This window comes from Oryctolagus cuniculus, chromosome 3, assembly GCF_051225735.1.
Source record: "Oryctolagus cuniculus isolate XC-2025 breed Fujian yellow rabbit chromosome 3, ASM5122573v1, whole genome shotgun sequence".
NCBI classification, from domain to species: Eukaryota; Metazoa; Chordata; class Mammalia; order Lagomorpha; family Leporidae; genus Oryctolagus; species Oryctolagus cuniculus.
The window spans coordinates 390146-416768 of NC_142869.1; the positions used below are offsets into that span (position 1 = coordinate 390146).

Consider the following 26623-nt stretch of genomic DNA (forward strand, 5'->3'; position numbering starts at 1 on the left):
TGGCTCCGGATCAGCGCAGCTCCGGCCGTTGTAGCCAACTGGGGAGTGAACCAGCAGAAGGAAGACCTCTCTCTCTCTCTCTCTCTCTCTCTCTCTCTCTCTCACCCTGATGGGTGCTCCTGGCTGTTGGGCTTTTCCCGCGTTCCGGCCCTGCTCCGCGGTGAGAAGCGCTGACTGTGACCGCATCTCGGACGGTCTGCCTCGCCCACCGTTCCTTGCGGTCCCCTTACGAAGAGCTCAGAGCTGCAATCTTTCAACTCTGGGATCCGCTCCGTTAAGATTTCTTTGGCTTGGACCTGAGACCCTGACCCAAACCGGGCGGAGACGTCCCTGGCAGAGCACTCTCAGCCGCTTCACGTCCTCGCCGGTCCAGTTTCTCACCAGACACGATGGAACATACCAGAAGCCGGCCGAGGCAGTGAGCTGAGAACAAGCACAGATGCGGCCAAGTTCAAGCCCACTGCGTGACCCCGCCGGACGGCGGCCGGGGCAGGACCCCGGCCCGCAAGGTCCCCCCAGGTGCTGCTAAACGAGCAGGGGTGACGACACAGGCCACACGGCCCCTCACGCCACCTCCCAGTGCCCGCCGCGGACCGCGTCAAGTCAGGACCCCGCGAAGGGCTGCGCAGAGGGCAGGGCCGGGCGCCCAGAGGGGCCGGCCGGGAGCGGAGGGCTCGCAGTGGGCTCCCTGCAGGGCCCTAGGGCCGGAACGGCCCGCTCACGAGCAGAGTGGCGGAACGCAGCGCCCAGCCTCCAGCGCCGCACGCTGACCGGGACCAGCAGAGTAGCGGCCTCACGGCGATCGCACGCGCGTCCGCCTGCCCGCCCTAGGCACGCCGTGCGGGGGCGCCTGGCCGGAGAAGCAGCCCGAGGCCCTCCGAGCGGGACTCGCAGTCCCGGCGGGCCCCGCGGCGCACCAGCGCCTCGACGCCGCTCGATGCAAGGCCTGCCGGGACTTGCAGTCCAGCGCCGGCGCCTCGATGCCGCCCGTCGCGCGGCCTGCCGGGACTTGTAGTCCGGCGCCCGCGGGTCCAGGGCGCGGGGTGGACAGCGGGACTCGGAGTCCCAGGGAGCCGCGCGCCGGCCACGACGACCTCGCCGCCCTCGTCGCCGCCGCCTCCGCTGCCCCTGGGGTTTCTCGGCTACCGCCGCCGCCGCCGCCGCTACGCGGGCCAGCCCGGGCGTTCCCGGGCGGACGGAGGCTGCGGGTGGGAGCCTTCGCGGGCGCTGCGGCGCGGGCCGGGGGAGGCCGGGATGGAGCCCCCCGGAGGTGGGCGCGCTGCCGGGCGGGGCCGCGCCCGGGCGGTTGGGGCCGGGCGGGGCGGGGGCCGGGGCCGGGGCCGGGGCCGGGCGGCGCTCCCGGGGCCCTGACTGCCGCCGTCCCCACAGGGGACTGACGCGAGCGCGCCGGGGTCGCCGACGGCCGGGCGGAGCGCGGCGCGGACCATGGCGCACCTGAGGGGATTTGCCAGCCAGGTGAGGAGGGGCGGCACGGCGGCGCGGTCGGGGGTCGTTCCGCCTCCCGGGTGTCCCCGCCGCGCTCCCCGCCCTCCGCTGTCGCGGCTGCGGAGGTGACCGTGCGGCCGCCCGTCGCGCCTGCTTCGCGCTTTCCCGCACCCGCAGGTGCCAACGCTTCGCCCAGGGCGCGGCGCGGGGCGAGCGCCGGCCGGACCGTGGCGAGGCGTGGACAGGAAGCGCGTCCGCCCGCGACGGGAGCCGGTCGGGGGAAGGCGGCGGCCGGGGTCCCTGCTTCGTCTTTGACGTTTGGGCCTGCAGGTTACGTGGCGAGGATGTCGAGAGAAAAACCTGCTCACCTGTTAGAAGCGCAGGAGCAGGGCTGGCGGGGGCGCGGAGAGGGGACCCCGAGGTGGGAGGCGTCGTTTGGCCTTTTCGGGGCCCCTTTGCCATCCCGCAGGGCTGACCAGGCTGGTGTGGCCCCCGGGCCCCGTGGGCAGGAACGGTGCGGAGGTGCGAGCTCAGGCCGCAGCTGGGGTGTCGGGGGGCTTCGGGCCTCTGTTGTGCGGCGTGAGCAGCAGACACGTTGGGGCAGAGGGCCCAGGCTGCGTGGCCTACCCCGCAGCCCCTCCCGAAGAGGACCCCTGTGTTCCTCTTCCCAGGGCGGTTGGGCGTGGGCTGTCCCTGGGCTGCAGTGGCAGGTCCTTGTCACGCTCTTGCTGCTCAGGCTGGCTGCCGTGGCGGTGGGCACACCAGGAGGGGCCTGGGGGCAGGGACTTGCACCTTGCCTGCTCAGCCCTGGCTCAGGGGCTGTGTCGGGCGCTGCGTTGGCCAGGCTGTCAGCGGAGTGAGGTGGTACCCAGAGATGCTGCTGGGCCTCTAGGTCTGTCTCGGGCCAGCCTCGAAGGCGGTGGACTGTAGAGTGACAGGAGGACGCCAGCTCAGGGCCTGAGCCAGAGCCGCTGAGCCACCAGGATGGGGCTGTGCCAGGCAGCCTGGGGGAACGCGTCTCCCCAAAGCCCTGGAGGTAGGTGATGAGCTCTCTGCGACAGGAGAGTGGCCGCCTGCCCGTCAGTGGTCTGAGGGCTGCTGTGTCCAGGACTTGGGCACCTGCTCCGGCGGGCTGGGCTCTCGTGGGCTCTCGCCCGCAGCACCCTGAGGGCAGTGGAGCAGGTGTGACGTGTCACACACCGTGAGTTTCCTGGCTTCTGTTTCTAGAACCTGGTCAGCAGGAGAGGAGAGGCTGGGGTAAACGCAGCTCGCCTGGCCCGTGCAGCCTGGGCAGGACCGGACTTTGTCCTTGCTGATCCTCAGCCTTGGCTTTGGGGTCTCCTGGCAGCAGGCTGGCCCTGAGCATCCCCTGGGCTCATCCATGGCCACAGGCCTTGGGACCCGTCTGCCAGTTCTGGCCACTTTGCCTTATGTGTCCAAGCCGGTTAACTGGGTTAGGGTGTGTGTGGTCTGCAGCTGGCCTGCCTGGGGCAGCTGCTCTGGCTGTCACCCCAGGCCTGGTTCGGGTGGATTAAGTGGCCGGCGCTGCCCTGTCCTTGCAGCCCCGCTGCTGTGTCTGCGCCGCCCGGGGCTCAGCTCCGCTGTCCTCAAGTTCCTGTCTCCCCAGAGCCTGGCTCCCAGCCGGGGTCAGGGACACTGTGAGGCGGTCTCGTAGGCCTGGGCCTGGGTGATCGCCCCTCCTGCCCTGTGGTTACAAACCCTGGAGAGGGTGCTCAGGCTCAGCTGAAACGTGGCGTGAGCCTAGAGCAGCACCCTGCGGGCCCAGCACCCATGACTGGTGCTCTGCTCCGGGGAGGAGGCGCTGAGCCCGCCCAGCCCTGGCTGCCCTCACCTGGGAGCTGGCCATGTTTTCTGGACTTGGTGAGAAGTGGGCACTGAGACACTGTCATGGGGGTGGTGCCCCTCCTGGTGCGGAGACTCGGCTGGGCTTGCCTTGGGGCCGCCGCCCGCAGTGCTGGCATCCCACGTGGGTGCCAGTTGGAGTCCTGGCTGCTCCACTTCGTATCCAGCTCCCTGCTATGGCCTGGGAAAGCAGTGGAGGATGGCGCAAGGGCTTGGAGACCGGAAGATGCTCCTGGCTTCCGGGTTTGGCCTGGCCCAGCACTGGCCGTTGTGGGCATTTGGGGAGTGAAGCTGCAGATCTCTGTCTCTCTCTAACTCTGCCTTTCAAATAAATAAAAATAAATCTTAAAAAAAAAAAAGGAAAATTCTGTCTTGATGACACTCAGGGCCTTAACCCCACTCCCACCTCTACAGGTTCCCCTGTGGGGCAGCAAGCCACTAGGATCCTGGGGTATGGGGGCTGCCCTTCACCCTCGGCCGGCCGTGTTTCTGAGGTTGGTCAGCGCTTGGTGGCTGGAGCATGGTGTTCTCAGGAGCCCAGGGTCTCTGGGCAGTGGCTGGGGGACACCCAGAGTGACCCTGGCCGTGGGAGGTGCTGTGATGATGCTCCTGGGGTGGCCCAGGCTCAAACTTAAGAGGGTGGTTTATGCCGAGGACCCCTCTGCCAGCCTCTGCGACCTGGGCTGCAGACCTGGCGCCTCCCCCACCAGAGCCTGGTGACCCTGACGTCTTGCCTGCTTAAACCCGAGGACCATGTGGTCAGCGTCTGTGGAGTTGGAGTACCTGGACTCAGGCTTCTGAGAAAGGCCAGTGCTGGACTCTGCTGGTGTGACCCTGGTTCCGGGGTGGGGAAGTCCTCCAGGGGCTGTGGCTGTGATGTAGGGTCTCATCACCACAGGTTGGGTTCTGTTGTTCTTAATAGATTGTATGAATATGTTTTTAGATCTATGAGTTTATTTGAAAGGCAGGGTTACAGAGAGAGGGGGAGAAACGGGGGTCTTCCGTCCTCTGGTTCACTCCCCAGATGGCTGCCATGCCTGGGGCTGGGCTAGGCTGAAGCCAGGAGGTGGAGCTCCATCCAGATCTCTTTCGGGGTGGCAGAGGCCCAAGCACTTGGGTCATCTTCCGCTGCTTTTCCAGGCACGTTGGCAGGGAGCTAGATCGGAATTGGAGTAGTCAGGACGGGAACCCGTGTTCATAGGGGATGCTGGCGTCACAGGCGATGGCTTAACCCGCTGCACCACAGAGCCAGGCCTTAGGTGGCATTTTGTAGGAATGGTTTTGGGGTGATAGAGTCCCTGCATCCCTGCCTGCCTCCTGGGGGTGCTGACCTGCTGGTATCTTGCACAGCTGTGGACATGGTCCCAGGTGCTCTGTGTCTTTCCCTGAGGAGCTGCTGCCTTACAAGGAGAGGGAATTGTAGTTTTCTGAACAAAAAAGGTAAAAGATAAAACCAGAAAAGGACTGCCCCGTGCCTGCTGCAGGTCCCTGAGGTGTGTCCCCCGGGGAGCCTCTGCCTGTCCAGCCCCTGACCGGCGTTGCCCACCCTGTCCCTTGGGCCCTGCAGCACCCCCGCGTGGACCCCGAGGAGCTGTTCACCAAGCTGGACCGCATCGGCAAGGGCTCGTTCGGGGAGGTGTACAAGGGCATCGACAACCACACCAAGGAGGTGGTGGCCATCAAGATCATCGACCTGGAGGAGGCGGAGGACGAGATCGAGGACATCCAGCAGGAGATCACCGTGCTCAGCCAGTGCGACAGCCCCTACATCACCCGCTACTTCGGCTCCTACCTGAAGGTGGCTGGGGGGCTTGGCGCCTGCCTGGAGCACTGGCCGTGTCTGCCAAGTGCTCCACGGGGTGCGCTGCCAGGGGAGCCAGGAGGCTGCTGGGGGCTTTTCCTGTTGGGGTTCCTCGGGGGGACAGCCCTGGCTGGCTCCTCCCCACTTGCGACTGGGAGGGGTCTGTGGACTCCACACCTGGGCCTGCTTCCCGGCCACAGCCAAGAGCTAATGGGTTTCTTTTCTTTATTTTTTAAGGCAGAAATCTTCTATCTGCTGGTTCACTCCCCAAGTGGCTACAGTGCCTGGGGCTGGCCTGGGCTGGGCCATGCCAAAGCCGGGAGCTCGGAGCTTTCTCTGGGTCTCCCACAAAGATGTGGGGGCCATCTTCTGCTGCTTGTCCGGCTGTGTTAGCAGGGAGCTGGGTTGGAAGTGGAGCAGCTGGCTGCACTTGAACTGGTTGCTCATGCGGGGTGCTGGCATTGCAGGCAGTGGCTTAACCTCCACTCCACAGTGCTGGTCCCAAGAGCTAATGGCTTTCTCTGTGTTCCAGAGCACCAAGCTCTGGATTATCATGGAGTACCTTGGTGGTGGCTCCGCACTGGACCTGGTAAGGTGTGGGCCCCAATAGTGGGCGGCTTGCTGTGGGGGGTGTCACAGCTCCCGTGGGCCTCCTCTCGGTGTTTTAATGGATTTGGTGTTCGGAGGGATCCTGGTCCCTGTCGAGGAGGGTGGCAGTGCGCCCAAGTGGGTGGTCCAGCTGGGCCCCGTCCCCTGCCAGGCTTTCAGTGAAGGTACAAGCAGGCTCGCCTGCCCTGGAGGGACCTGGAGCCTCAGATGTGCACAGGGCACCCCTCTTGGAGGGGCTGGAATCGAGGCCCCGGCCTTGTGGGGGTGGGGGAGCCGAGGCCCTGCTGTCCCGTCTTCCCGTGCAGCTGAAGCCCGGCCCCCTGGAAGAGACCTCCATCGCCACGATCCTGCGGGAGATCCTGAAGGGCTTGGACTACCTGCACTCGGAGCGCAAGATCCACCGGGACATCAAAGGTCCTGTGGGGGCCGGGCTGTGGGCATGCTGCCACGGGCCTGGGTGTGGGGGCCCTGTGGTCCTGCTGCCGTGGGGGGTGGGGGGTGGGGGCCGGGCTGTGGGCGTGCTGCCACGGGCCTGGGTGTGGGGGCCCTGTGGTCCTGCTGCCGTGGGGGGTGGGGGGTGGGGGTCGTGCTGTGGGCGTGCTGCCACGGGCCTGGGTGTGGGGGCCCTGTGGTCCTGCTGCCGTGGGGGGTGGGGGGTGGGGGTCGTGCTGTGGGCGTGCTGCCACGGGCCTGGGTGTGGGGGCCCTGTGGTCCTGCTGCCGTGGGGGGTGGGGGCCGGGCTGTGGCCATCTGGGGGCTCCATTTCCAGGAAGTGCTGTCAGTGGTGCAGCTCAGAGGGTTTGTGGGACCCCACCGTGTGGCCCCCTCCTCACTGTATGCGTGAGGCTGCACCTGCCATGGGAAGGACTTGTCCAGGCTGTGAGGATGCAGCCAGCCAAGCAAGGGGCTTCCTGGCCAGCTTGGGTCAGGTTCAGGATCAGGGTCAGCTCTGCAGGAGCCTGTGGGGTGCTGCTCTGGTGGCACATTGGGTAAGCCAGTACAGAGAGGGCCCTAGAGCTTAGGCTGGGCAGTTCAGGGTCGGCTTGCTGGGCTCTTGCTGGTCATGCCCTGGAGCCCATGTTGGCATGGGTTTGAGTGTGCCAAGGAGAGCTTAGGTACCTGGGAGGGGGTCCCTGGGTCAGGCAGCCACACGCAGGACTGCCTGGGGGCACTGGGAGCTGAGGCTGACGCGCCCCTGTCCTGTGTCGAGCAGCCGCCAACGTGCTGCTGTCTGAGCAGGGCGACGTGAAACTGGCGGACTTTGGGGTGGCCGGGCAGCTCACGGACACGCAGATCAAGAGGAACACGTTTGTGGGCACGCCCTTCTGGATGGCGCCCGAGGTCATCAAACAGTCTGCCTATGACTTCAAGGTGGGTGACAGCGGCCAGGGCTGTGGGTGCCGTGGCCTCCTCGGGGTGCCGCACGCAGCAGTGGTCCTTTTGGCACCCTGTGCAGGCCGACATCTGGTCCTTGGGAATCACAGCCATCGAACTTGCCAAGGGGGAGCCCCCGAACTCCGACCTGCACCCCATGCGAGTCCTGTTCCTGATCCCCAAGAACAACCCACCCACGCTGGAGGGTGCCCACAGCAAGCCCTTCAAGGAGTTCGTGGAGGCCTGCCTCAACAAGGACCCCCGCTTCGTAAGGCCCGCCTCACCCCCTGACCCAGGCAGGCTGTGGCCTGCGCAGCTCCCAGAATGGGGGGGTGTTCACCCAGGGGGCAGCAGGATTCAGAGGTGACTCCCAGCCTCGGTGCCCATCCTGTCGTGTGCGTGGCCTCCCTGGGGCAGCGCCCAGCCTGTCACGTGTGTGGCCTCCCCGGGGCAGCGCCCAGCCTGTCACGTGTGTGGCCTCCCCAGGGCAGCGCCCAGCCTGTCACGTGTGTGGCCTCCCCAGGGTAGCGCCCAGCCTGTCACATGTGTGGCCTCCCCAGGGCAGCGCCCAGCCTGTCACGTGTGTGGCTTCCCCGGGGCAGCGCCCAGCCTGTCGTGTGCGTGGCCTCCCCAGGGCAGCGCCCAGCCTGTCACGTGTGTGGCCTCCCCGGGGCAGCACCCAGCCTGTCACGTGTGTGGCCTCCCCAGGGCAGCGCCCAGCCTGTCACGTGTGTGGCCTCCCCAGGGTAGCGCCCAGCCTGTCACATGTGTGGCCTCCCCAGGGCAGCGCCCAGCCTGTCACGTGTGTGGCCTCCCCAGGGCAGCGCCCAGCCTGTCACATGTGTGGCCTCCCCAGGGCAGCACCCAGCCTGTCACATGTGTGGCCTCCCTGGGGCAGCGCCCAGCCTGTCGTGTGCGTGGCCTCCCCAGGGCAGCGCCCAGCCTGTCACGTGTGTGGCCTCCCCAGGGCAGCGCCCAGCCTGTCACGTGTGTGGCCTCCCCAGGGTAGCGCCCAGCCTGTCACATGTGTGGCCTCCCCGGGGCAGCGCCCAGCCTGTCACGTGTGTGGCCTCCCCAGGGCAGCGCCCAGCCTGTCACATGTGTGGCCTCCCCAGGGCAGCGCCCAGCCTGTCACGTGTGTGGCCTCCCCAGGGTAGCGCCCAGCCTGTCACATGTGTGGCCTCCCCGGGGCAGCGCCCAGCCTGTCGTGTGCGTGGCCTCCCCTGGGGCAGCGCCCAGCCTGTCACGTGCGTGGCCTCCCCAGGGCAGCGCCCAGCCTGTCATGTGTGTGGCCTCCCCAGGGCAGCGCCCAGCCTGTCACATGTGTGGCCTCCCCAGGGCAGCGCCCAGCCTGTCACGTGTGTGGCCTCCCCAGGGCAGCGCCCAGCCTGTCACGTGTGTGGCTTCCCCGGGGCAGCGCCCAGCCTGTCGTGTGCGTGGCCTCCCCAGGGCAGCGCCCAGCCTGTCACGTGTGTGGCCTCCCCAGGGCAGCGCCCAGCCTGTCACGTGTGTGGCCTCCCCAGGGTAGCGCCCAGCCTGTCACGTGTGTGGCCTCCCCGGGGCAGCGCCCAGCTGTCGTGTGCGTGGCCTCCCCGGGGCAGCGCCCAGCCCGTCGTGTGCGTGGCCTCCCCAGGGCAGCGCCCAGCTGTCGTGTGCGTGGCCTCCCCGGGGCAGCGCCCAGCCTGTCGTGTGTGTGCACACTGCCCAGGCGTGGCGGTGTCTGCTGACGGGTGTCCTCACCCTGATAGCGGCCCACGGCCAAGGAGCTGCTGAAGCACAAGTTCATCACGCGCTACACCAAGAAGACCTCCTTCCTCACCGAGCTCATTGACCGCTATAAGCGCTGGAAGTCGGAGGGTCACGGCGAGGAGTCCAGCTCCGAGGACTCGGACATGTAGGGGCCCTGGGCTCTCCGGCACGGGTGGGGTCCCCCCTCGAGGTTTAGTCCCCTGGACAAAGGATGGGACGCGTGGCATCGTCTGGGTGCTGCACCCTGGACAGGGCTCCCCCAGCATCAAGAGCCTCCCAGAAACTCAACCACGGGTCCTGGGGCCCTGGGGGATCCCGCCCTCCTTGTCCTTTCCAGTGACGGGGAGGCCGAGGATGGAGAGCAGGGCCCCGTCTGGACGTTCCCCCCGACGGTCCGGCCAAGCCCGCACAGCAAGCTGCACAAGGGGACCGCCCTGCACGGCTCACACAAGGTGCGTCCTGGCCCGGCCTGGGAGGCTGGGCCCACTCAGCTCCCGTGGGCAGCAGACATGGGCTGGGTGAAGACCCTCAACCTGGGGCCTGGACAAAGAGCTCAGGGCAGAGTGGGGGTCTGAGGCCCAGGGTGGTGCTGTGCTGAAGGCGTGGAGCCCTGGGTGGGGCCTGTTCAGAGTTGACCGAGCAGCACTGGTGAACAGGGCCCTCAGCTCAGGCCACTGTAGTGTGGAGCCAACTCCTGGTGTCTTCCGTGCCACTCCACACTGTCAAACGTGGAGGGTGACCTGCCCTGTGCCTTGGCTTCCCCTCACAGCCAGCGGAGCCAGTCAAGAGGCAGCCCAGGTCCCAGTGTCTGTCCACGCTCGTCCGGCCCGTGTTTGGAGAGGTGAGGGCAGGCTGGGCCTGTGACGTGGTTCCCCTGGCGGTCTCTCCTGTTAGACCTGTGGGCGGGGCTTCCTGGGGGGAAGGACGGGAACTGCAGCCTGCCAAGGGCCTCTGGCATCCCAGGCTGACATGAACAACTTGTTTCCTGTCATGCTTTTCCGCCAAGAGTAGACACCAGCTGATCCTTCTGTAGGGAGAAGGCGTGGTTGTGGGAGGGGCATCCCAGACAGGGGGCCCAGGGGCGACTCCTGGTGGCCAAGTGATGTGTGTCCGGGTCTGCATCAGTCCCTGGATGTGATGTAGCTGGGGGCCCCCTGCCCCGGGCTGGGGTGGAGGTCCAGGAACAGCACGGCCACCCTCGGGTGTGATAGCAGCACCTGCAGTCCAGGCAGAGGGTGGCTGCCAGCCCCAGCCTGTGTCCAGTTGCGGCATGGTGCTAAGGCCTGGCCGTGTGGCGCATTTGGGAGTTTGCCGATTCACTCCCCCAAACACCTGCAGTGGCCGGGTGTAGGATGTGCTGGGGCTGGGAGCTCAGGCCAGGTCTCCCACCTGGGCCCTCACCACTGCCTCCCAGGGTCTGCATTAGGAGGAAGCTGGGGTCAGAGGCACCTTCCTCACCGGGAGGCCGAATGCCCGGGGCTGCATGCTTCTAGACCTCATGGACGGAGGCCCTCTAGTCCCCGCTCAGAACCAAGGCCCCAGACTCTTCCCTAGAAAGCAGAGGAGAGATGGAGCCTTTTTCTTTTTTAAAAAAGATTTATTTGAAAGGCAGAGTTACAGAGAGGCAGAGGGAGGGAGGGAGGGAGGGAGGGAGGGAGAGTGAGAGAGAGGTCTTTCATCTGCTGGTTCACTCCCCAAATGGCTGCAATGGCCGGAGCTGGGCCAATCTGGAGCCAGGAGCTTCTTCCAGGTCTCCCACGTGGGTGCAGGGGCCCAAGCACTTGGGCCATCTGCTACTGCTTTCCCGGCCATAGCAGCGAGCTGGATCAGAAGTGGAGCAGCCGGGACTTGAACTGGCGCCCATATGGGATGCTGGCACTGCAGGCGGAGGCTTTACTATACCACAGCACTAGCCTTGGGGTTTGAGCCTTGTGATAGAAGGAGCAGTAGGTCCCCCTGGGCAGTGTGGGGTCACAGGGCCTTGTGTGGTGCCACTGGTCGGCTCCTGGAAGGCTCCCCTGCCCTGCCCTCTGGCTGAGCACTGGCATCGGGCGTGGCTGTGCTCTCAGCTCAGAGAGAAGCACTCGCAGAGTGGCGGGGGCGTGGGGGCCCTGGAGGAGCTGGAGAACGCCTTCAGCCTGGCGGAGGAGGCCTGCCCTGGCATCTCGGACAAGCTGGTGGTGCGCCTGGTGGAGCGTGTACAGAGGTGAGAGCCGGGGCCTGCCTTGCCGTCCCCTCCCTCTACCTGTGGCTTCAGGCTGTGCACGGAGCTTCTCCCCGTCCCCAGCCCGGTGCGGCAGCCGTGCCGTGTGCTGCCCGCTGCTCCACCTGTGCGGCTCAGTCTGGGGCGCAGCCCTGAATCCTCAGGAGTCCTCGTCCCCGGGACTGTGCAGGAAGAGACACCCCGCCCAGCCCGTGCAGGCGCGGGGGCCAGGCCGCATGGACGCCAACACCCGGAGGTCAGGCCGCGAGCAGTGACGGGCTTTTCCCGGCAGGTTCTCACACAGCAGAAACCACTTGCCCTCCACCCGCTGAGGCTGCTGTGCCCAGGGAGGAGACAAGCCGTCGTGCTTCTGTGCGCCTGCGAACTACGCTGACTCAGAAGCCCCCCGTGCTGTGTCGTGACTGCAAGGACACATCAGCCTGCAGGCCCCGCGCGCTGGGTCACGTCCCCTCCTGTCCCCCGACCTGGCTGAAGCTACAGCTGCTGGACTGAGCAGCCCTCTGGCCCCTGTGGAGTGACGAGATGCGGCCACCAGGCAGCTCTGCCGTCCCCTAGCAGGGGTGCCGGCCCGGGGGCCTCATGCTGCCAGATCAGGTACTGTCTGCCTGAGTTCTTGTGTCGTCAGGACGCTGTGTTTTTTTAAGAAAACTGAACTTTTCTTGTTTCCTTAAATAGTTTTCGTAGACTATTGAGAGGCACTGCCGCTTTCAATAAAGACTGACTTGGTGACACGCCCGGGTCATCGCAGCCACGGCTGCCGCCCAGCCTCCCTCCCGAAGCCACCTGTGGCCCGGTGCGGGGCAGAGCCAGGCGGAGGGCACGTGCCGGCTGGGATCGGCCGTTTATTTGTAGTCACGTGTGCGAGAGGAGTCCACGTCGGCTTCCAGTGGCTGAGCGGTGTGAGTGCCCGTGGGTTGGAGGCCATGGGGCACTCTGGGTTCTGCGCAGGCCCTGCCTCAACCAGGCCCAGGCTTGACGTGGGACTGAGTGGGCAGAACTCTCAGCCCCTCCCAGGGATAGAAGTCCCTGCCCCGTGGCCAGCAGGCCTGAGTGCAGTGCTTGTCGGAGGCCGGCTGGAGCTGGACTGTGGGGCTGCCTGCCCCAGGATTTGTCTGAGGCCAGTCCTCAACGGGAGCCCTGCCCTGGGGAGTGGACAGGGCGGGAGGGCCGTGCTGAGACGGGCATGTGCCTGTCCTCTAGGTGCCCCAGGGGGTTTTGGTGGGGCAGAGCCTCCCCAGAGGTGGCTGTGAGCTCCCCCCATGCTGTTGGTGCTCACTGTGACTCAGTGCGGTGGCCACCTCTCTGCAGGCGTCCTCGTCCAGGCAGGGTGCAGTCAGGCCTCCCTGCCCCCAGCTGGGCTGTCCTGCACGAGGCTTGGGGGTCTCCCGGGCGAGCTGCTGGCGCTCTCGATCACTTCCATCCACCTGCAGGAGGGTGGCCTCCCAAGTGACCCGAGGCACAAGGGCCGCGTCCCTCAGCCGCCCAGAAAACCCGCCTTCCGCTGCACGGATGGAAGTGGGCTCCTGGGCACCGCTCAGCCGGGGCTGCCCGCTGAGAAGTTACCTCTCAAACGTGTACTTGCTCTCGGCTCGGAAGAAGTAGACGTGGGACTTGAACTGGAGCTTGAAGACGTAGTCTTTGTGGATGCCATCGGCCTCCCTGGGGACACTCACGCTGTAGCCCAGGAGCGGGAGGCTGGCCAGAGGGTGGTCGTCCTGAGGGCAGCACGAGGCTCAGTCTGGAGGGCTGGGGGCCGGCCCCCTCCCTGTCCCCACTGCCCCCAGCCCTCCCTGTAAGAAGTCAGCGTGTGCAGAGGGCGGCAGCGTGGGGTGTGGGGCTGAGAGACGCCTCGAGCCCCTCCCCTTCACAGCCCCCACGTGCCCAGCAGGGCCTGTACCTGGTGAGTTTTGTAGAAGAACAGGCAGAAGTTCGTGACGACGACCCAGAGCTTCTGCCAGCCACTGCTGTTCTTGAACTTGCGCAGCAGGTACCCCGAGAGCTGGTTCTGCAGCAACAGCCAGAGCCACGCGTCGGCCCCCATCTGGTTGTGTCAGCAACCCCGAGAGTGCCACCGAGGGGCCCTGAGGCCCACTGTGCTGACGCGGAAGGCCGGTGACCGGGGCGGGAGGTGCAGGCCCCCCCCGCCTGGCGTCCACCCGCCGCAGCTGTCTGCTAGCACCCTGCTCTCGCGGGGAAGTCCTAGGGCAGGTCCAGAGGTGGCGCGTGGAGGCACCAGGCTGAAAGAAGCTAAGGTTCTTTGCAGCCAGATGGGTGGGCACGAGCTGGACGGCCGGGAGAGCCCAGCCTGGGGCAGCCTCTGCCGGGGCTTCCGAGGGAGAAACACGCCTTCCACCAGCGGCTGTCCGGGGAGAGCAGGCAGCGGCCCCCTCGGCTCAGCTCTGTCCCTGGGCCCCCCAGCACCAGCACGGGCGGAGGGGTGGTTGCTCACAGCAGCCGTACCTCCACGGCAGCGCTGTGGTCGGCTCTGGACACACTTGTGTTCCGGTACCAGCACACGTGCTCCGTGGTGTTGGCCCGGTGTGGGCTCCGCCCCTCCAGGGAGCCCTGAGCGCCCAGAGCTGCTGCTTGTGACTCGTGTTCCGCGGAGACCTCGTCAGGTGGCCCTGGGGGAAGGCGGCAGTTATTAACGCCAGTGGCAGGTGCCCGGGAGCTTGGGGGAGACACCCCTGCCCCCCAGGAGCTGCACGGCAGACTCGGTCGCTTCCTCCTCCAGTAGGGAATGAGGGCTCACGGGAGCTGAGCCGCTGACGAGTCCTGGAGCAGTGGGGGTCTCCTGGGAGGGGAGCCGGCCAGGACTCACGGCATGCTTGAGTGCACAGGGTGCCAGCCGGCAGCACCGGGGCCGTGTCGCCACCGCCGCTCTGGGCTGCTTGGATCGCAGCGTTGAGGTCCTGCATCCACTTGTCCTTTTCCAGCCGGGTGCTGTGGGGGAAGGGCAGGGCTGCTCTCCTGGCCTGGGGTGCCTGTGCCACCCGCGAGTCCAGGGGTCCACTGGGGTGAGTCATGGAGTGGAAGGCTGCGGAACAGGGTCCCTGCAGGGCGGCTGGCTGGCGGTTCACTTCCCGGTGGGAGGGGCTGCCTGTGTCTCCAGGGGGCACGGTACACAGGAGGCCGTCGTGCAAGTCCTCATAGGTCAGCCGACACCCCCACCCCCGAGGAGGCAGCTGCCCCTTGGGCTCGCAGTCCGACCTGATGTCCCTGTGAGGCTCACCCCAGCTTCCCAGCTCAGGAGGGACTCGGGGGGCCTCACCTGGCCGCCACCACGACTGTCTTCCGAGCCGCGTAGATGGTGAAGCAGTGTGGGCCCGGCCACTGGCTCTCGGCCTCCTCCACCTGCAGGCAGGAGCACAGGCCCACCTCAGGGACGGGGCAGCAGCTGGCAGGGGACCGACTACCAGCAACGCTAGGTGCGGCCGCTTGGAAGTCCTGTTCTGTCCAAGCCTGCAGCGCTATGAGGGAGGCTAGAGGAGGGGCTCTGGTGTCCCGGCCATGACAGCTGCCACCCAGGGGGTGAGCTGTGGGCCGGAGGGCACCGACTACTCACCGGGGGGTCCAGCACTATCAGCTGAAAATCAAGCAAAGGAGAAATATTGAGCATTTTCATGATGCAAGATGGAAACAGGTTATTTATAAACCTGATACCAACACCTAACAAAGTTAGGCTCCAACCTGAAGGCTGGAGTCAGCTGGGAGTGATTTGGGGACACTATCCCAAAGCGGAACAGCCCCATCCAGCCTGGAAGCCTAGAAGCTGTGCCCAGGTTCTAGGAGTGCTAGGGCTCTCAACACGAGGCTGGGGCGTGGCACTGGTCTGCAGGAAGCACCTGCGCCGAGATCCGCTCGGACACGCAGGGAAGCGGTTCCTGTGCTTGAGATAACCCCCTCAGGCCGCACCTTGGCTCCCCCTGGCTCCCCAGGACCCCACAGGATGGACAGTGCCCTCTGCCTGGCCCACAGGTGCCAGCTGGGCAGGAATGCCCAGCCAGCATGAGTGACAGCGTTCCCCTAAGGTCAACCGAAATCCCAGTAGTGTATTCAGAAAAAATTTGTTCACGTGACTCCCAAGTTTTCTTGGACAAGTTCAGTGGCCAGCAAAGGACGTCCCGGAGGCGGGCAGGTCGGACGGCATGTGTGTCTACACGGCTGCCACACAGCAAAACCCAGCAGTGAGACGTGCAGGATTTGACAGGAGGGGAGAGTGACTGGAGGAGGAAAAGTCACATTTCCAAATAACATCTATCAAAACTACGGGGCCAGCGCCGTGCTGCAGCGGGTTTGAGTCCCGGCTGCTCCACTTCCGATCCTGCTCAGCTCCCTGCTGTGGCCCAGGAAACCAGCAGAGGATCACCCGAGTGCTCGGGCCCCTTCTGGCTCCTGGCTTCGGCCTGGCCCAGCTCTGGCCGTTGCAGTCATCTGGGGAATGAAGCAGTGGATGGAAGACCTCTCTCTGCTTCTGCCTCTCTGTAACCTTGACTTGCAAATAAATACAATTTTTAAGAAGTAGCCATAAGTAGAATTCCAAACAAAGCTAAGTATAGGCAAGCCGACCTAGGTGACAGGATGGGCCGTGAAGAAAGTGTGCATGGATCTGGAACAGGAGGCACTGAGTTCATACAAAGGACAGGAAAACCCTGGAGAGAACGAGGGGGGTGCCTGCGCCTGAGCCCCAGCTCCGCTCCTGCTTCCAGCCTCCTGCTCACGCGTGCCCTGGGAGGCGGCAGTGATGGCCCCTGCACCCACGTGGGAGGCGCAGATGCAGCTCCTGGGCCCAGCCTGGCCCAGCCCTGGTTGTCGGCATGAGGGAGCCGGCAGATGGACGATCGTCCTGTCTTGCTCTGTTACCCTGCTATTCAAACAAATCTTAAGGTGGGCAGAGGTGACCACGGATGAATGCTCAGATGCCCTCGTGCCATTCTAGAATATTCTAGAACCACACGCACAGCCCAGCAGCACGGGGCCTGAACTCCATAAGGAAAAGCCAGATGCAAACGTAGGAAAAGAAAGTAGGCTGTGACCTACAAGGGCTGCCTAGGGTCTTCCGCCATGGAGAGCAGGGTGTGGCCCCTGAGTGGGAGGCACCGTGGCAGGAGGCAGGAGGCGGGGGGCCTCACCGACAGTCCCAGAATTGCTCTCTGCACAGCGCACCCTCCCCCAGCTGTGGGAGAGGCATGTCAGACCAGGTCCCCACAGCATCTGTGTGCCTGTGGCTCAGATCCCACCACAGGCTGGACTTCTCTCTTTAGGACAAAAAGACTTTGGAGAGAGGCCTCGTGTCTGAGACGCTGATGGGAGGAGGAACCGGGTCTGGCTCCCCATCCACTGCTTGTCCCTGCTGCCCGCGAGAAGACAGGACATGAGAAGAAGTTGGGCAAACAGCAAAGCGGACGCGGTGCTGGGACCAGGTTGCTGACTTGGTGCACTACCATCGGTCACTAGACGCACTGGCCACACAGGACAAGGGCTGATAAGCCAGAGCACACGGGAGGAAGGATTTACAGTCCTCAGAACACATGAAGGCATCACCAGCCTGGTGGCTGTGCCGTCCCAGGTGTGTCCATGTGGGACCGGGGCCGGTGTAACACGGGGCTTGTGAGAGTTGCTCACGTCCAGAATTCTGTTCCCAGGTGCAAGAGCAAATGGACATGATGCAGTGTACTGGGGCGCTGAGATCTCTCTGAGCTTGGGAGGGGACAGGCCTCATCCTGCCTGGTGACTGACAGCCGGAGATGGGGCAGAGACCAGGAGACAAACCAGAGAAGCCAGCAGGCGCATTCCACACGGTTTCCTTTCCACTGGAATTTGGATTTGCCACTGCAGGGCCTGTGTCACTCACCAGCATGCCACGGAGCGGAAGGAGGCCCCGTATCCGGAAGTGGCTGCTCCCGGTGACACCTTTGCTTGTATACAGCAACATATCTGAGAACTGAGAGGGAAGCTGTAGATCAGCAAACTAAAAACAGTGACAAACCTCAGTTTCTGAATCTATCGAACCAGCTGAGATGCCGGCAGGTGGCCGTCAGAGCTGTCCAGCCTGCTGCAGAGCTGTGGGAGGAGAGGACTCGGACTTCACTTTTGGGCCATTTTTGGCCAGAGGTGAGCAGCAGCCACAGGAAGCAGCTGGCTTGTCGGGCCTGGGGCTCCGCGGGTGCCGCCGGTGATGGCCTAGCTTGCGTGGTTCACTGTGGAGTATGTTCCTGGGCCCAGAGATCAGGGCACAGGCAAGGAGCTGACGACAGGGAGCCTGGTGGGAACAAGGCCCTGCTGAGTGAGCTAGGCCCCCCGGCTAGTGGGAAACCCTCCTGCAGCCACGGGACGCTGCTGCTTGTCCTGTGGACAGGTGTCCGGGATGCGGGATGAGGATGGAGCTGGGCAGAGCGGCTGCGTTCTGCCTCACACCTGGAAGCCCCGTGCACCAAGGCCTCAGGGGCTGGGGTGCGGAGAGGCCGGGGCCGCCAAGTGCCGGCTCCTGGGCAGAACGCCTGGGCGCGGAGAACCTACCAGGAAGAACATCCTCTGCTGTGGTCCCTTCCTGGTGAGCTCGTGGAGGCAGCCCTCGCGGATGAGCTCCTGGGAGACAGACAGACCCGCTGAGCGCCAGGGCCGCTGAACCCCACCTCCCGCTCAGAGGTGTGCCCCGGGACGGGCAGGAGGCAGAGAAGGCCCAGCGCCCGCTGGGACCAGACCTGGGTGTGGGAGCCCCTGTGCCCACATCTCAGCTCCTCCTAACAAGGACACAGCCTAACACATGTGTGGGTGCAGAGGAGGGGCCCCCAGGCCAGTGCGCTGAGGTCAAATGAAGGGCATTTGTGATAGAAACTGAGCATCTCCCCAGGAGAGATCTGGAGACAAGCCACGTATGGAGGCTGTGGAGTTAAAAGAAGAAACTTTAGAGGCCAGGGCGGGGTGCTGTGTGTGAGAGAGACTGCGGATGGTACAGGGCTTTGTTCTGGAGCAATGGAAACGTTCTGAATTAACAGCGATGATGGCTAACCCTGGGAATGCACCAAAAATCACTGAATTATACGCTTGAAAAAAGGCTTTTTTGTGGCCGGCACTGTGGCGTGGTGGGTAAAGTCACCTGCAGTGCCAGCTTCTCTGTGGGCGCCGGTTTGAGTCCCCGCTGCTCCACTTTGATCCAGCTCCCTGCTATTGCACCTGGGCTTAAATATTTGGGCCTCTACCCACACAGGAGACCCAGAAGAAGCTCCTGGCTCCTAGCTTCAGACTAGCCCAGCTCAAGCTGTCGCTGCTATTTGGGGAGTGAACCAGCAGATGAAAGACTGCTCTCTGTGTCTCTCCTTCTGTAACTCTGCCTTATAATAAATAAATAAATCCTTATTTAAAAAAAAGACTTTATTTGAAAGTCTGAGTGACAGAGAGGGAGAAGCAGAGACAAAGGTCTTCTATGCTCTGGTTCCCTCCCCAAATGGCCACAACAGCCAGGACTTCGTCAGGCCAAAGCCAGGAGCCTGGATCTCCATCTGGGTCTCCCATGTGGGTGCAGGGACCCAAGAACTTGGGCCATCTTCTGCTGCCTCCCAGGCACCTTAGCAGGGACCCGGCTCAACAGTGGAGCAGCCAGTGGTGGCTTGACCTGCTGAGCTGGCCACAGACTGGCCCCTGAATTATACACACTCCAAAAAGGTGAACTGTATGGGAATTTTTTTTCAATAAAAAAAAAAAAAAAAAAGACAGCCAGCTTAAAAAATTTCCCAAAGCCGCAGCACTCACCCTGCCCGGAGCGGCGAGGTTCTCCATGCCGACCAGGGCCCGCTGCAGCTCCACCAGCTTCTGCAGGTTCTGGAGCCGCGCCAGGCTGTGCTGGAGCGCCGCAGTCACCTCGGAGATGGCCTGGAGGGCGTCTGCGGGAGAGGGGCAGCCCTGCAGAGCCGCCCACCACCCACCGCCCACTGCCCACCGCCCGGGACGGCACGACCGGCTCACAGCGGGGTACGGGGCTGGGGGAGGAGGGGCCTGCACTTGACAGCAAATGCCTGCTTCACAGCAGGGTTGGCTTCAGACCCTCTGGGGTGAGGGTGGGGGCCCTGCTCCACCCCAGCAGGACTCCCCCTTCGGCTTCCACCTCCTGCAGCTGCACGAGGGCCTCACCTGGCACCAGGGTCCTCAGCTGCAGCCCTGGCAAGTCTGCCAGAGAGGGGGCGCCGCCCTCCCAGCACGCAGGGGTTAGCCAGGGAAGGGCATGCACTGGCCATCGCCCCCCACAACGCACACGAGTGACCCTTCACCCGGGGGTGCAGCTGCAGGTCCTGTCTGGGTGGTCCTGAGCCCCCAGCCCGGCCATCCCTCGGCCGCACAGGTGTCAGAGCCCTTCCTCTGCATGGTCCCCAGTGCCACCCTGTTCCCACGGCACAGGGCACTGCCTGTGGCTGGCCCTGGGGGCTGCTGCTGCCTCTGCACATCCCTGGGCCTGCCTGGTGCCCCCTTGGAGCTGCCTGAGGCCAACAGAGCAGGGCGAGGCCCGTGTGCTGTCCAGGGGCGTCCTGACCAACGTGAAAGATGCCAGTGCGGGGCCTCCCGCCTTTGTCTACTTCACACCTGCAGTGTTTGCCAAGTTCAGGTTCCCAGGGATGGGCCCCTTCCCAGAAGGCACGTCTGCACGCAGGGTAGGGCGGGGTCCTAGCAGGACGGGAGCCAGGGCTGACGGGGCTGTGTGCCCCAAGCGGCTGACAAAGAACTTGGTGAGCACAGCCTGCAGGAAAGCGCTGATGAGGGGCCTGACAGGCCGCGAGGCCCAGGGACCCCTCCAATGCCCTGTGTGCCCCAGGGGTGAGGCAGGCATGACTGGAACCTGGCCCGGTGCTGTCCGTCCAGCACACCCTCCTGCCAGCACTGTGCAGCAGGCACTACTGTGGCACTGGAATCACGGTCCAGGGCTGGCGTTGTGGCACAGCTGTGGCACTGGAATCACGGTCCAGGGCTGGCGTTGTGGCACAGCGGGTTAAGCCGCCACTGTGACGCTGGCTTCCCACAGGAGCACCGGCTCAAGTTCTTGCAGCTCCGCGTCCGGTCCAGCTGCTAATGTGGCCCAGTGCTTGGCCCCGGCACCCGTGTGGAGGCCACGACGGAGTTCCAGGCTCCTGTCTTCAGCCTGGGCCAACTTGGCTACTGTGGCCATTTGAGGAACGAATCTGCAACTAGAAGACTCTGTCTCTGCCCCTCTGTAACTCTGCCATTCAAATAAATAAAATACAATCTTTGTCTTTTGTCCTTTTCCTTTTTCGTAGATAGCACTGGCTTTTACTTAAAGCTGGTGACGCTTCTTACATTAAATTTTTACACATTTAGTTGCAAGGCAGAGTGAGAGAGAGAGAGGAGAGGGGGAGGGGGAGGGGGAGGGGGAGAGAGAGAGAGAGAGGGAGAGAGGGAGAGAGGGGGAGAGGGGGAGGGGGGGGAGAGAGAGAGAGAGAGAGAGAGGTCTTCCATCTGCTAGTTCACCGCTCACCCCCCCACCCCCCTTGGCTGCAACGGCCAGAGCCGGGCCAGGCTGAAGCCAGGAGCCAGGAGCTCCACCCTTGGTCTTCCTTGTGGGTGCAGGGGCCCAGGTACATCAGCAGGAAGATGGGTCGGGAGGCAGAGCAGCTGGGACTGGAGCTGGTGCTCTGATACAGGACGCCAGTCTCGCAGGCAGCAGCCTCACCCACGTGCCACAACATGGTGCCAAGGCTTGGAGAACGAAGTGGAAGGGAGCAGGGACCCTGTGTGACCATCTTGTCTCCGGCTTACACAAAGAACCCTGATGTACACACCCGTGCCCGTGGGCGGCAGTGAAAGAACCCTGATGTACACACCCGTGCCCGTGGACAGCAGTGAGCAGGGACTGCGGGGTGTGTTTTCAACTGCCACTTTTAATGACAGCGACGCATTCACTTGTAAAATCTGAGAGCAATTTTCTGAGCTAACTTTATGCTACAACCGGAAGACATATTTGTAGGCTAAACAGGCTCAGAGTTTATTCCTGTAACAGACAGGAAAAATGACCAAGTACGTCTGTGTCCGAATCTTCTACTGGGCCCCATGGCCCAGACATTTGTGTGTTTTAGAGCCAAGTCCTCCGGGACAGACGGCCTGGGACCTGCTCCCCCGGCCACGCCGACCCCTGCACCCCCAGTTGGGGAAGCCCTACTTCTAGCCACGTGGCTTCAAGCGCGGGGCTCGGCGTCACACTCACCGCGGCAGTCGGCGTAGTCGTGGTGCCCGGGCGGGTAGTGGCTGCACAGCCGGCGCAGCAGCAGGCGCAGGTGCACCAGGCGCTGGCTGGGCTTCAGCAGGAACGCGCTGAGCGGCAGGTAGCAGACCTTCTGCAGCTCGAACTCTCTGCACACGGCCTCCAGCCTCCGACAGCGCCGGGTGGCCTGCTCCAGCGCGGCCAGGACTTCATCGTGTCTCTGGAAGCAGCTGGTGAACTCCTGTGGGTTTGGGTGACACGTGGGACAGAGGGTCCGAGAACAGGAGTCCCAGTGTGGATTTCATGCCCCATCTGCCAGTCCTGGCAGGGACAACAGGGACGATGGCTGGGCCATGTGAGGTGGAGGCGTCCTGTCCCACCGGGCTGCACCCGACCTGCGTCTCCTTCCAGCCGGGGTGGTGGCAGCCCACCTAGCACTGGCCATCGGTACGTTCACCACGCACACATCTGTTGCCTCACTTGTGAGCAGACGGAGCTGTGAGGCCACCGCCCTCCCCGGGACACAGCGAGGGAGTGCAGGGCAGGGGTTGACAGGCCACGTGGAGCCCGGCCAGGGCTCAGGGCTCACTCCAGAAACTTCACCAGTCACAGAGGCGGTGCGACCATGCCCCCTCTATCACACGTCGGGTGTGGGGAGCAACTCGGACTAGACTGTTACTGGAATTAAGACTTATTCTATGCATCTGCTCTCCCACAATATGTCGCTGAGAAGGGAGTAACAACTTCTACGCAGCTGCCTCTCGCCAACTTGAGTGATGACCTGCAGGAGCTGATCCTGCTCCTGATTGGAGGAGAGCAGCGTACTTGGCATGTGGGTAGCAGAGTTGGGATTGGTGGAAGAGGACTATAAAGGAGGAGAGAGACAACATGCACCAGGAACACCTGAGGAACATCTGAGCAGCCCCCGAGAGAGCCGGCCGGCGGTGTGCCGCTCCCCCGTGGAAGTGGGGAAGGTGGCAGGGGGAACCGCCCTTCCACGGAGGTGGAAGGGACGGTAGCCAACCCGGGAAGAACCAGCAGCAAACCCGGGGAGGGCCGAGCAGACAAAAGAACAGCGCAGGGTCCTGTGTCGTTCCTCCACGAAGACAGGGAGCACACACGTGTGAGGTCTGAGTGCTGCGCACACTTGGCACACTAAGCAGGTCCCCACCTTCTAGGTGATATGAAATCAATTTGATTTAAGGCGATGCCCTGTGTGATACAAGACAGAGAAAACCCACTTCTGTGCGTTTCTCTTTGAAATGAGCACTGGTGGTTTTGGAAGAGGTAGAACTTTCTGTCTGACCTGGCTCAGAAATGAAACAAACAGTACAGGGCGGCAGTGGTGGTGCTCCCCAGTGGGGCAGCAGGCTGGGTGGAGGTGGCACACAAGGCTGGAGCAGCTGGCCAGGAGGGCCAGGACACCGTGCCCTGGGCTGTGCAGCATGAGGGGCAGGCAAGACCAAGACCCTGAATGGCGGACGCCTCGCCTGCACTGTGCAGTGGACTGCAGGGGCGCGAGGGAGGCACATCCCGCGGAAGAGCGTGGACCCCACAAGGGAGTGACCCAGCAGCCCCGTCCCCTCACAGCTGCCGCGGGAGCCTGTCCCGAGGCGAGGGCTGCGCCAGGGCCACCCTGCTCTGAGGAACTGAGGGGAACCCGAGGGTGGCCGTCTCAGGAACCCTTTCTGGGGTGACCCTGTGGTGGGCAGCGGTTCTGAGGAGAACTCAGTCCCGAGGGTACTCTGTTCTGGGGGGTACTCTGTTCTGGGGAGTACTCTGCTCTGAGGGGAACTTGTTCTGGGGGTACTGTGTTCTGGGGGGTACTCTGTTCTGAGGTTACTCTGTTCTGGGGGGTAGTCTGTTCTGGGGAGTACTCTGTTCTGAGGGGAACTTGTTCTTGGGGTACTGTGTTCTGAGGGGTACTGTGTTCTGGGAGTACTCTGTTCTGAGGGTACTCTGTTCTGGGGGGTAGTCTGTTCTGAGGGGTACTCTGTTTTGAGAGTACTCTTTTCTGGGGGGTACTCTGTTCTGAGGGGTACTGTGTTCTGGGGGAACTTGTTCTGGGGTACTCTGTTCTGGGAGTACTCTGTTCTGAGGGTATTCTGTTCTGGGGGGTACTCTGTTCTGAGGGTACTGTGTTCTTGGAGTACTCTGTTCTGGGGTACTCTGTTCTGAGAGTACTCTGTTCTGGGGGTACTCTGCTCTGAGGGTACTCTGTTCTGGGGTAAGCTGAGCTGGGGGTACTCTGTTAGAGGGTACTCTGTTCTGAGGGGTACTGTGTTCTGAGGGTACTGTGTTCTGGGAGTACTCTGTTCTGGGGTAAGCTGAGCTGGGGGGTACTCTGTTCTGAGGGGTACTGTGTTCTGAGGGTACTGTGTTCTCGGAGTACTCTGTTCTGGGGTAAGCTGAGCTGGGGGGTACTCTGTTAGAGGGTACTGTGTTCTGAGGGTACTGTGTTCTGGGAGTACTCTGTTCTGGGGCAAGCTGAGCTGGGGGTACTCTGTTAGAGGTACTCTGATCTGAGGGAGGCCTGTTGGAGGAGTCTGGGGGAGCCTGAGGGGAAACTGGGGGAGTCCTTCTGCGGGCTCTGTGGAGTCTGTGGGAGAGTCTGTGGGGTCTGAGGACTCCGGCTGGGGGAGTCTGGGGGAATGGAGGTTCTGGGGGGTCCGTGGGGAGTCTGGTTGAGTCTGGGGTCTCTGGGGTCCGGGGAGTCGGGGGATCTGGGGGAGTCCGAGTGGGGAGGCTGTCAGCCGAGCACTGCCCAGGGCAAGCTGCTCCCTGACGCTGGTGGGCAGTGGCAGGGCGTTCTGCGACCCTGCTAGAACGCTGTGGTGAGGGCAGCGGAGCCTGCTGTGGGCCCTATTCCGGGAGTGAACATGGCCGGGCTGCCACCACGCAGACCTGTCCTACCTTTAGCTGACGCATGTTCCTGAGCAAGATGTCCCCTATGCGCTGGTGGCCGCCTTTCCCGTGAGCACTGGAGGGTCCTTCCCTGGGGAAGAACAGCGGCTGACAACCTCCCCGAGGCTATGGCGAGCACCAGGTCACCAGGGCGTGACCTGCTCTGCTGGCCACACGGGGACAAGACGCTCTGGGGTGGATGACCCCATGTCATGGCCTTCACTTCAACAAAACAACTATTGCATGTCTGGCCATTCTCTAAAAAGCTGGTAACCAGGGCCGGCACTGTGGCATACCAGGTAAAGCCGCTGCCTGTGGCCCCGGCATCCCACATGGGTGCCAATTAGAGTCCTGGCTGCTCCACTCCAGCTCTCTGCTGTGGCCTGGGAAAGCAGTAGAAGATGGCTCAAGTCCTTGGGCCCTGCACCCGCGTGGGAGACCTGGAAGAAGCTCCTGGCTTCAGATTAGCCAGGCTCCAGCTACTGCGGCCATCTGGGGAGTGAGCAGGGATGGAAGACCTCCCTCTCTGGCTCTCTGTAACTAACTCTGCCTTTCAAATAAATAAATCTTTTTTAAGATTTATTTATTTATTTATTTTTTATTTTTATTTTTTTGATAGGCAGAGTGGACAGTGAGAGACAGAGAGACAGAGAGAAAGGTCTTCCTTTGCCGTTGGTTCACCCTCCAACGGCCACCGCAGCCGGCGTGCTGCGGCCAGCGCACCGCGCTGATCCAATGGCAGGAGCCAGGAGCCAGGTGCTTTTCCTGGTCTCCCATGGGGTGCAGGGCCCAAGCACCTGGGCCATCCTCCACTGCACTCCCTGGCCACAGCAGAGAGCTGGCCTGGAAGAGGGGCAACCGGGACAGAATCCGGCGCCCCAACTGGGACTAGAACCTGGTGTGCCGGCGCCGCTAGGCGGAGGATTAGCCTAGTGAGCCGCGGCGCCGGCCGAATAAATAAATCTTTAAAAGAACATGGAGACCACGGGGCAGGCGTCTGGCACAGCCGTTAGGACACTGCTGGGGAAGCCAGCATCCTCTCTCAGAGCACCTGGGACTGCGCCTCCCTTGGCTGTGGTCCAGTCTCCTGCTTCTGCACCCGTGAGGGCAGCAGGCGACGGCCCAAGTACTCGGGTCCCTGCCACTCCCACTGGGGACCCAGATGGGCTCCTGGCTTCAGCTGTGGCCTGGCCCAGCCCTGGCTGTCGCAGGCCATTTTGGGGAATGAACCATTGGATAGAAGATGCGTGTCTGCCTCTCTGCCTTTCAGGTAAATTTTAAAACAAGTTTTAGACAGAACAGGGTTCGCCTGCTTTTAACCTGCTCCTCTCATTTTCCCTCCTGGAACAGGAATAAAGGTGAATATAGGTTACTGCTACATTTACAGCTCTCCCTACGGGATTTAAAAATAGACTTCAGCGAATCCCGGCGCTTGTGCACTCCCTTCTGAGCCTGGAGGTCGGGCGCAGGGTACGGTGGTGTTACCAGAGCGCCAGCCGCTGCTCCACCTCTCGCAGGAAGGCCCTGTGGAACTCGTAGACCGGGTCGATGCTGGAGAAGAGCAGGGCCTTCAGGAATGCAGGCATGGCGTCCTCCTTGGCCAGGGCACTGCGGAACCACTGTGGGAGAAGACCAGAGACCACGCCCCCAGGGCCTGTGACAGGGCACCGGGCAGCCACCCTCAGGCCACCGCCTACCAGGATGGCTCAGTCAGCACCCTCGATTCTGAAATACAGTAAAATATTTCAATGTTGGAAGTGTCCCATGGACACAGTCTCAGCTTTACAGCCTCACAGAAACTGGGAACTCAGTGAGAGTCCGTGGAAAACGCATATTATGGAAAAACTGTGCATGGTTTCCAAAAACATCTTGCACCAAAATAAACTTATCCCTTAACTCCCCTTTGCACCAAGTTTTTGAAACGCCCTTAGGTATAGAAAAGACGCGCATCGGAGGCCCCATGCCCGCAGGGAGACCGTCCTCAGGACAGAGCCGTGCCCGCAGTTCCTACCACAGTGAGGACCTCCAGATCCTTCAGGTAGGTGCGCTCGGTGGCAAGGAGCTCCTTCACCATGAAATAGGCCTTGTCTTCCGGCAGGCGCTGGAAGAAGCAGAGGCGGCTGTGAGCCCGTGGCTGTGGACAGGGGGTGCCGAGGTTTGCACTGCCTTTTTTTTTAAGATTTATTTATTTGAGAGGCAGAGTTACAGAGAGAGGGAGGGAGAGACAGAGACAGAGACAGAGACAGAGACAGAGAGGTCTTTCATCCACTGGTTCACTCCCCAGATGGCCACAACGGCTGGAGCTAAGCCAATCTGGAGCCAGGAGCCAAGAGATTGCTCCAGGTCCCCCACCAGCGTGCAGGGGCCCAAGCACTTGGGCCATCTTCTACTGCTGTCCCAGCCCATTAGCAGGGAGCTGGATCAGAAGAGCAGCAGCTGGGACATG

The 26623-nt window shown here is 63.1% G+C and overlaps 2 protein-coding genes and 1 long non-coding RNA gene across 13 annotated transcripts in view; 2 read left to right on the forward strand and 1 right to left on the reverse strand.

Annotated features, from left to right (window-relative positions):
- The first annotated feature begins 1047 nt into the window (after positions 1-1047).
- Positions 1048-11797, forward strand: STK25 (serine/threonine kinase 25). 3 transcript variants are annotated; one of them, XM_051829382.3, is made up of 12 exons: positions 1048-1208; positions 1390-1476; positions 4877-5107; positions 5643-5699; positions 6025-6133; positions 6933-7090; positions 7176-7361; positions 8842-8987; positions 9180-9294; positions 9612-9683; positions 10912-11048; positions 11338-11797. In XM_051829382.3, exons 2-12 carry the CDS (start codon positions 1447-1449, stop codon positions 11375-11377), a joined length of 1281 nt encoding a protein of 426 aa, XP_051685342.1. In that variant the 5' UTR covers positions 1048-1208; positions 1390-1446; the 3' UTR covers positions 11378-11797. The 3 variants fall into 3 exon arrangements, with proteins under 3 accessions (XP_051685342.1, XP_051685343.1, XP_089184916.1); XM_051829383.3 differs by having other exon boundaries at positions 1095-1270; XM_089328790.1 differs by lacking the exons at positions 1048-1208; positions 1390-1476 and having other exon boundaries at positions 6959-7090.
- The window catches only part of FARP2 (FERM, ARH/RhoGEF and pleckstrin domain protein 2), a 96228-nt gene continuing 80023 nt past the window's right edge, over positions 10419-26623 (reverse strand). For 6 of the 9 annotated variants that reach the window (XM_051829378.3, XM_089328780.1, XM_089328782.1 and 3 more), the window contains 13 exons: positions 26189-26278; positions 25663-25796; positions 24187-24268; positions 21277-21514; positions 18819-18949; positions 17586-17654; positions 16921-17010; positions 14338-14420; positions 13819-14009; positions 13527-13690; positions 12964-13071; positions 12630-12781; positions 10419-12490 (listed from right to left, as the gene is read on the reverse strand). In XM_051829378.3, the coding sequence (XP_051685338.1) occupies positions 12400-12490; positions 12630-12781; positions 12964-13071; positions 13527-13690; positions 13819-14009; positions 14338-14420; positions 16921-17010; positions 17586-17654; positions 18819-18949; positions 21277-21514; positions 24187-24268; positions 25663-25796; positions 26189-26278 (1623 nt within the window). In that variant the 3' untranslated portion in view covers positions 10419-12399. Of the gene's footprint in view, positions 12491-12629; positions 12782-12963; positions 13072-13526; positions 13691-13818; positions 14010-14337; positions 14421-16920; positions 17011-17585; positions 17655-18473; positions 20365-21276; positions 21515-24186; positions 24269-25662; positions 25797-26188; positions 26279-26623 lie in introns of those variants that run through there. The other 3 variants (XM_070069925.2, XM_089328783.1, XM_089328786.1) reach the window with 2 other exon arrangements.
- On the forward strand, positions 15854-18436 carry LOC138848897 (uncharacterized). Its single transcript, XR_011387029.2, has 2 exons — positions 15854-16635; positions 16712-18436. It is a non-coding gene; the product is annotated as an uncharacterized LOC138848897 (long non-coding RNA).

Bases quoted from the DNA above. Each gene is read 5' to 3' on its own strand.
- STK25 (XM_051829382.3), top strand. From the start codon at position 1,447: ATGGCGCACCTGAGGGGATTTGCCAGCCAG. The intron at 1,477-4,876 runs GTGAGGAGGGGC...TGGGCCCTGCAG, and splicing joins TGAGGGGATTTGCCAGCCAG to CACCCCCGCGTGGACCCCGA. The intron at 5,700-6,024 runs GTAAGGTGTGGG...CTTCCCGTGCAG, and splicing joins GTGGCTCCGCACTGGACCTG to CTGAAGCCCGGCCCCCTGGA.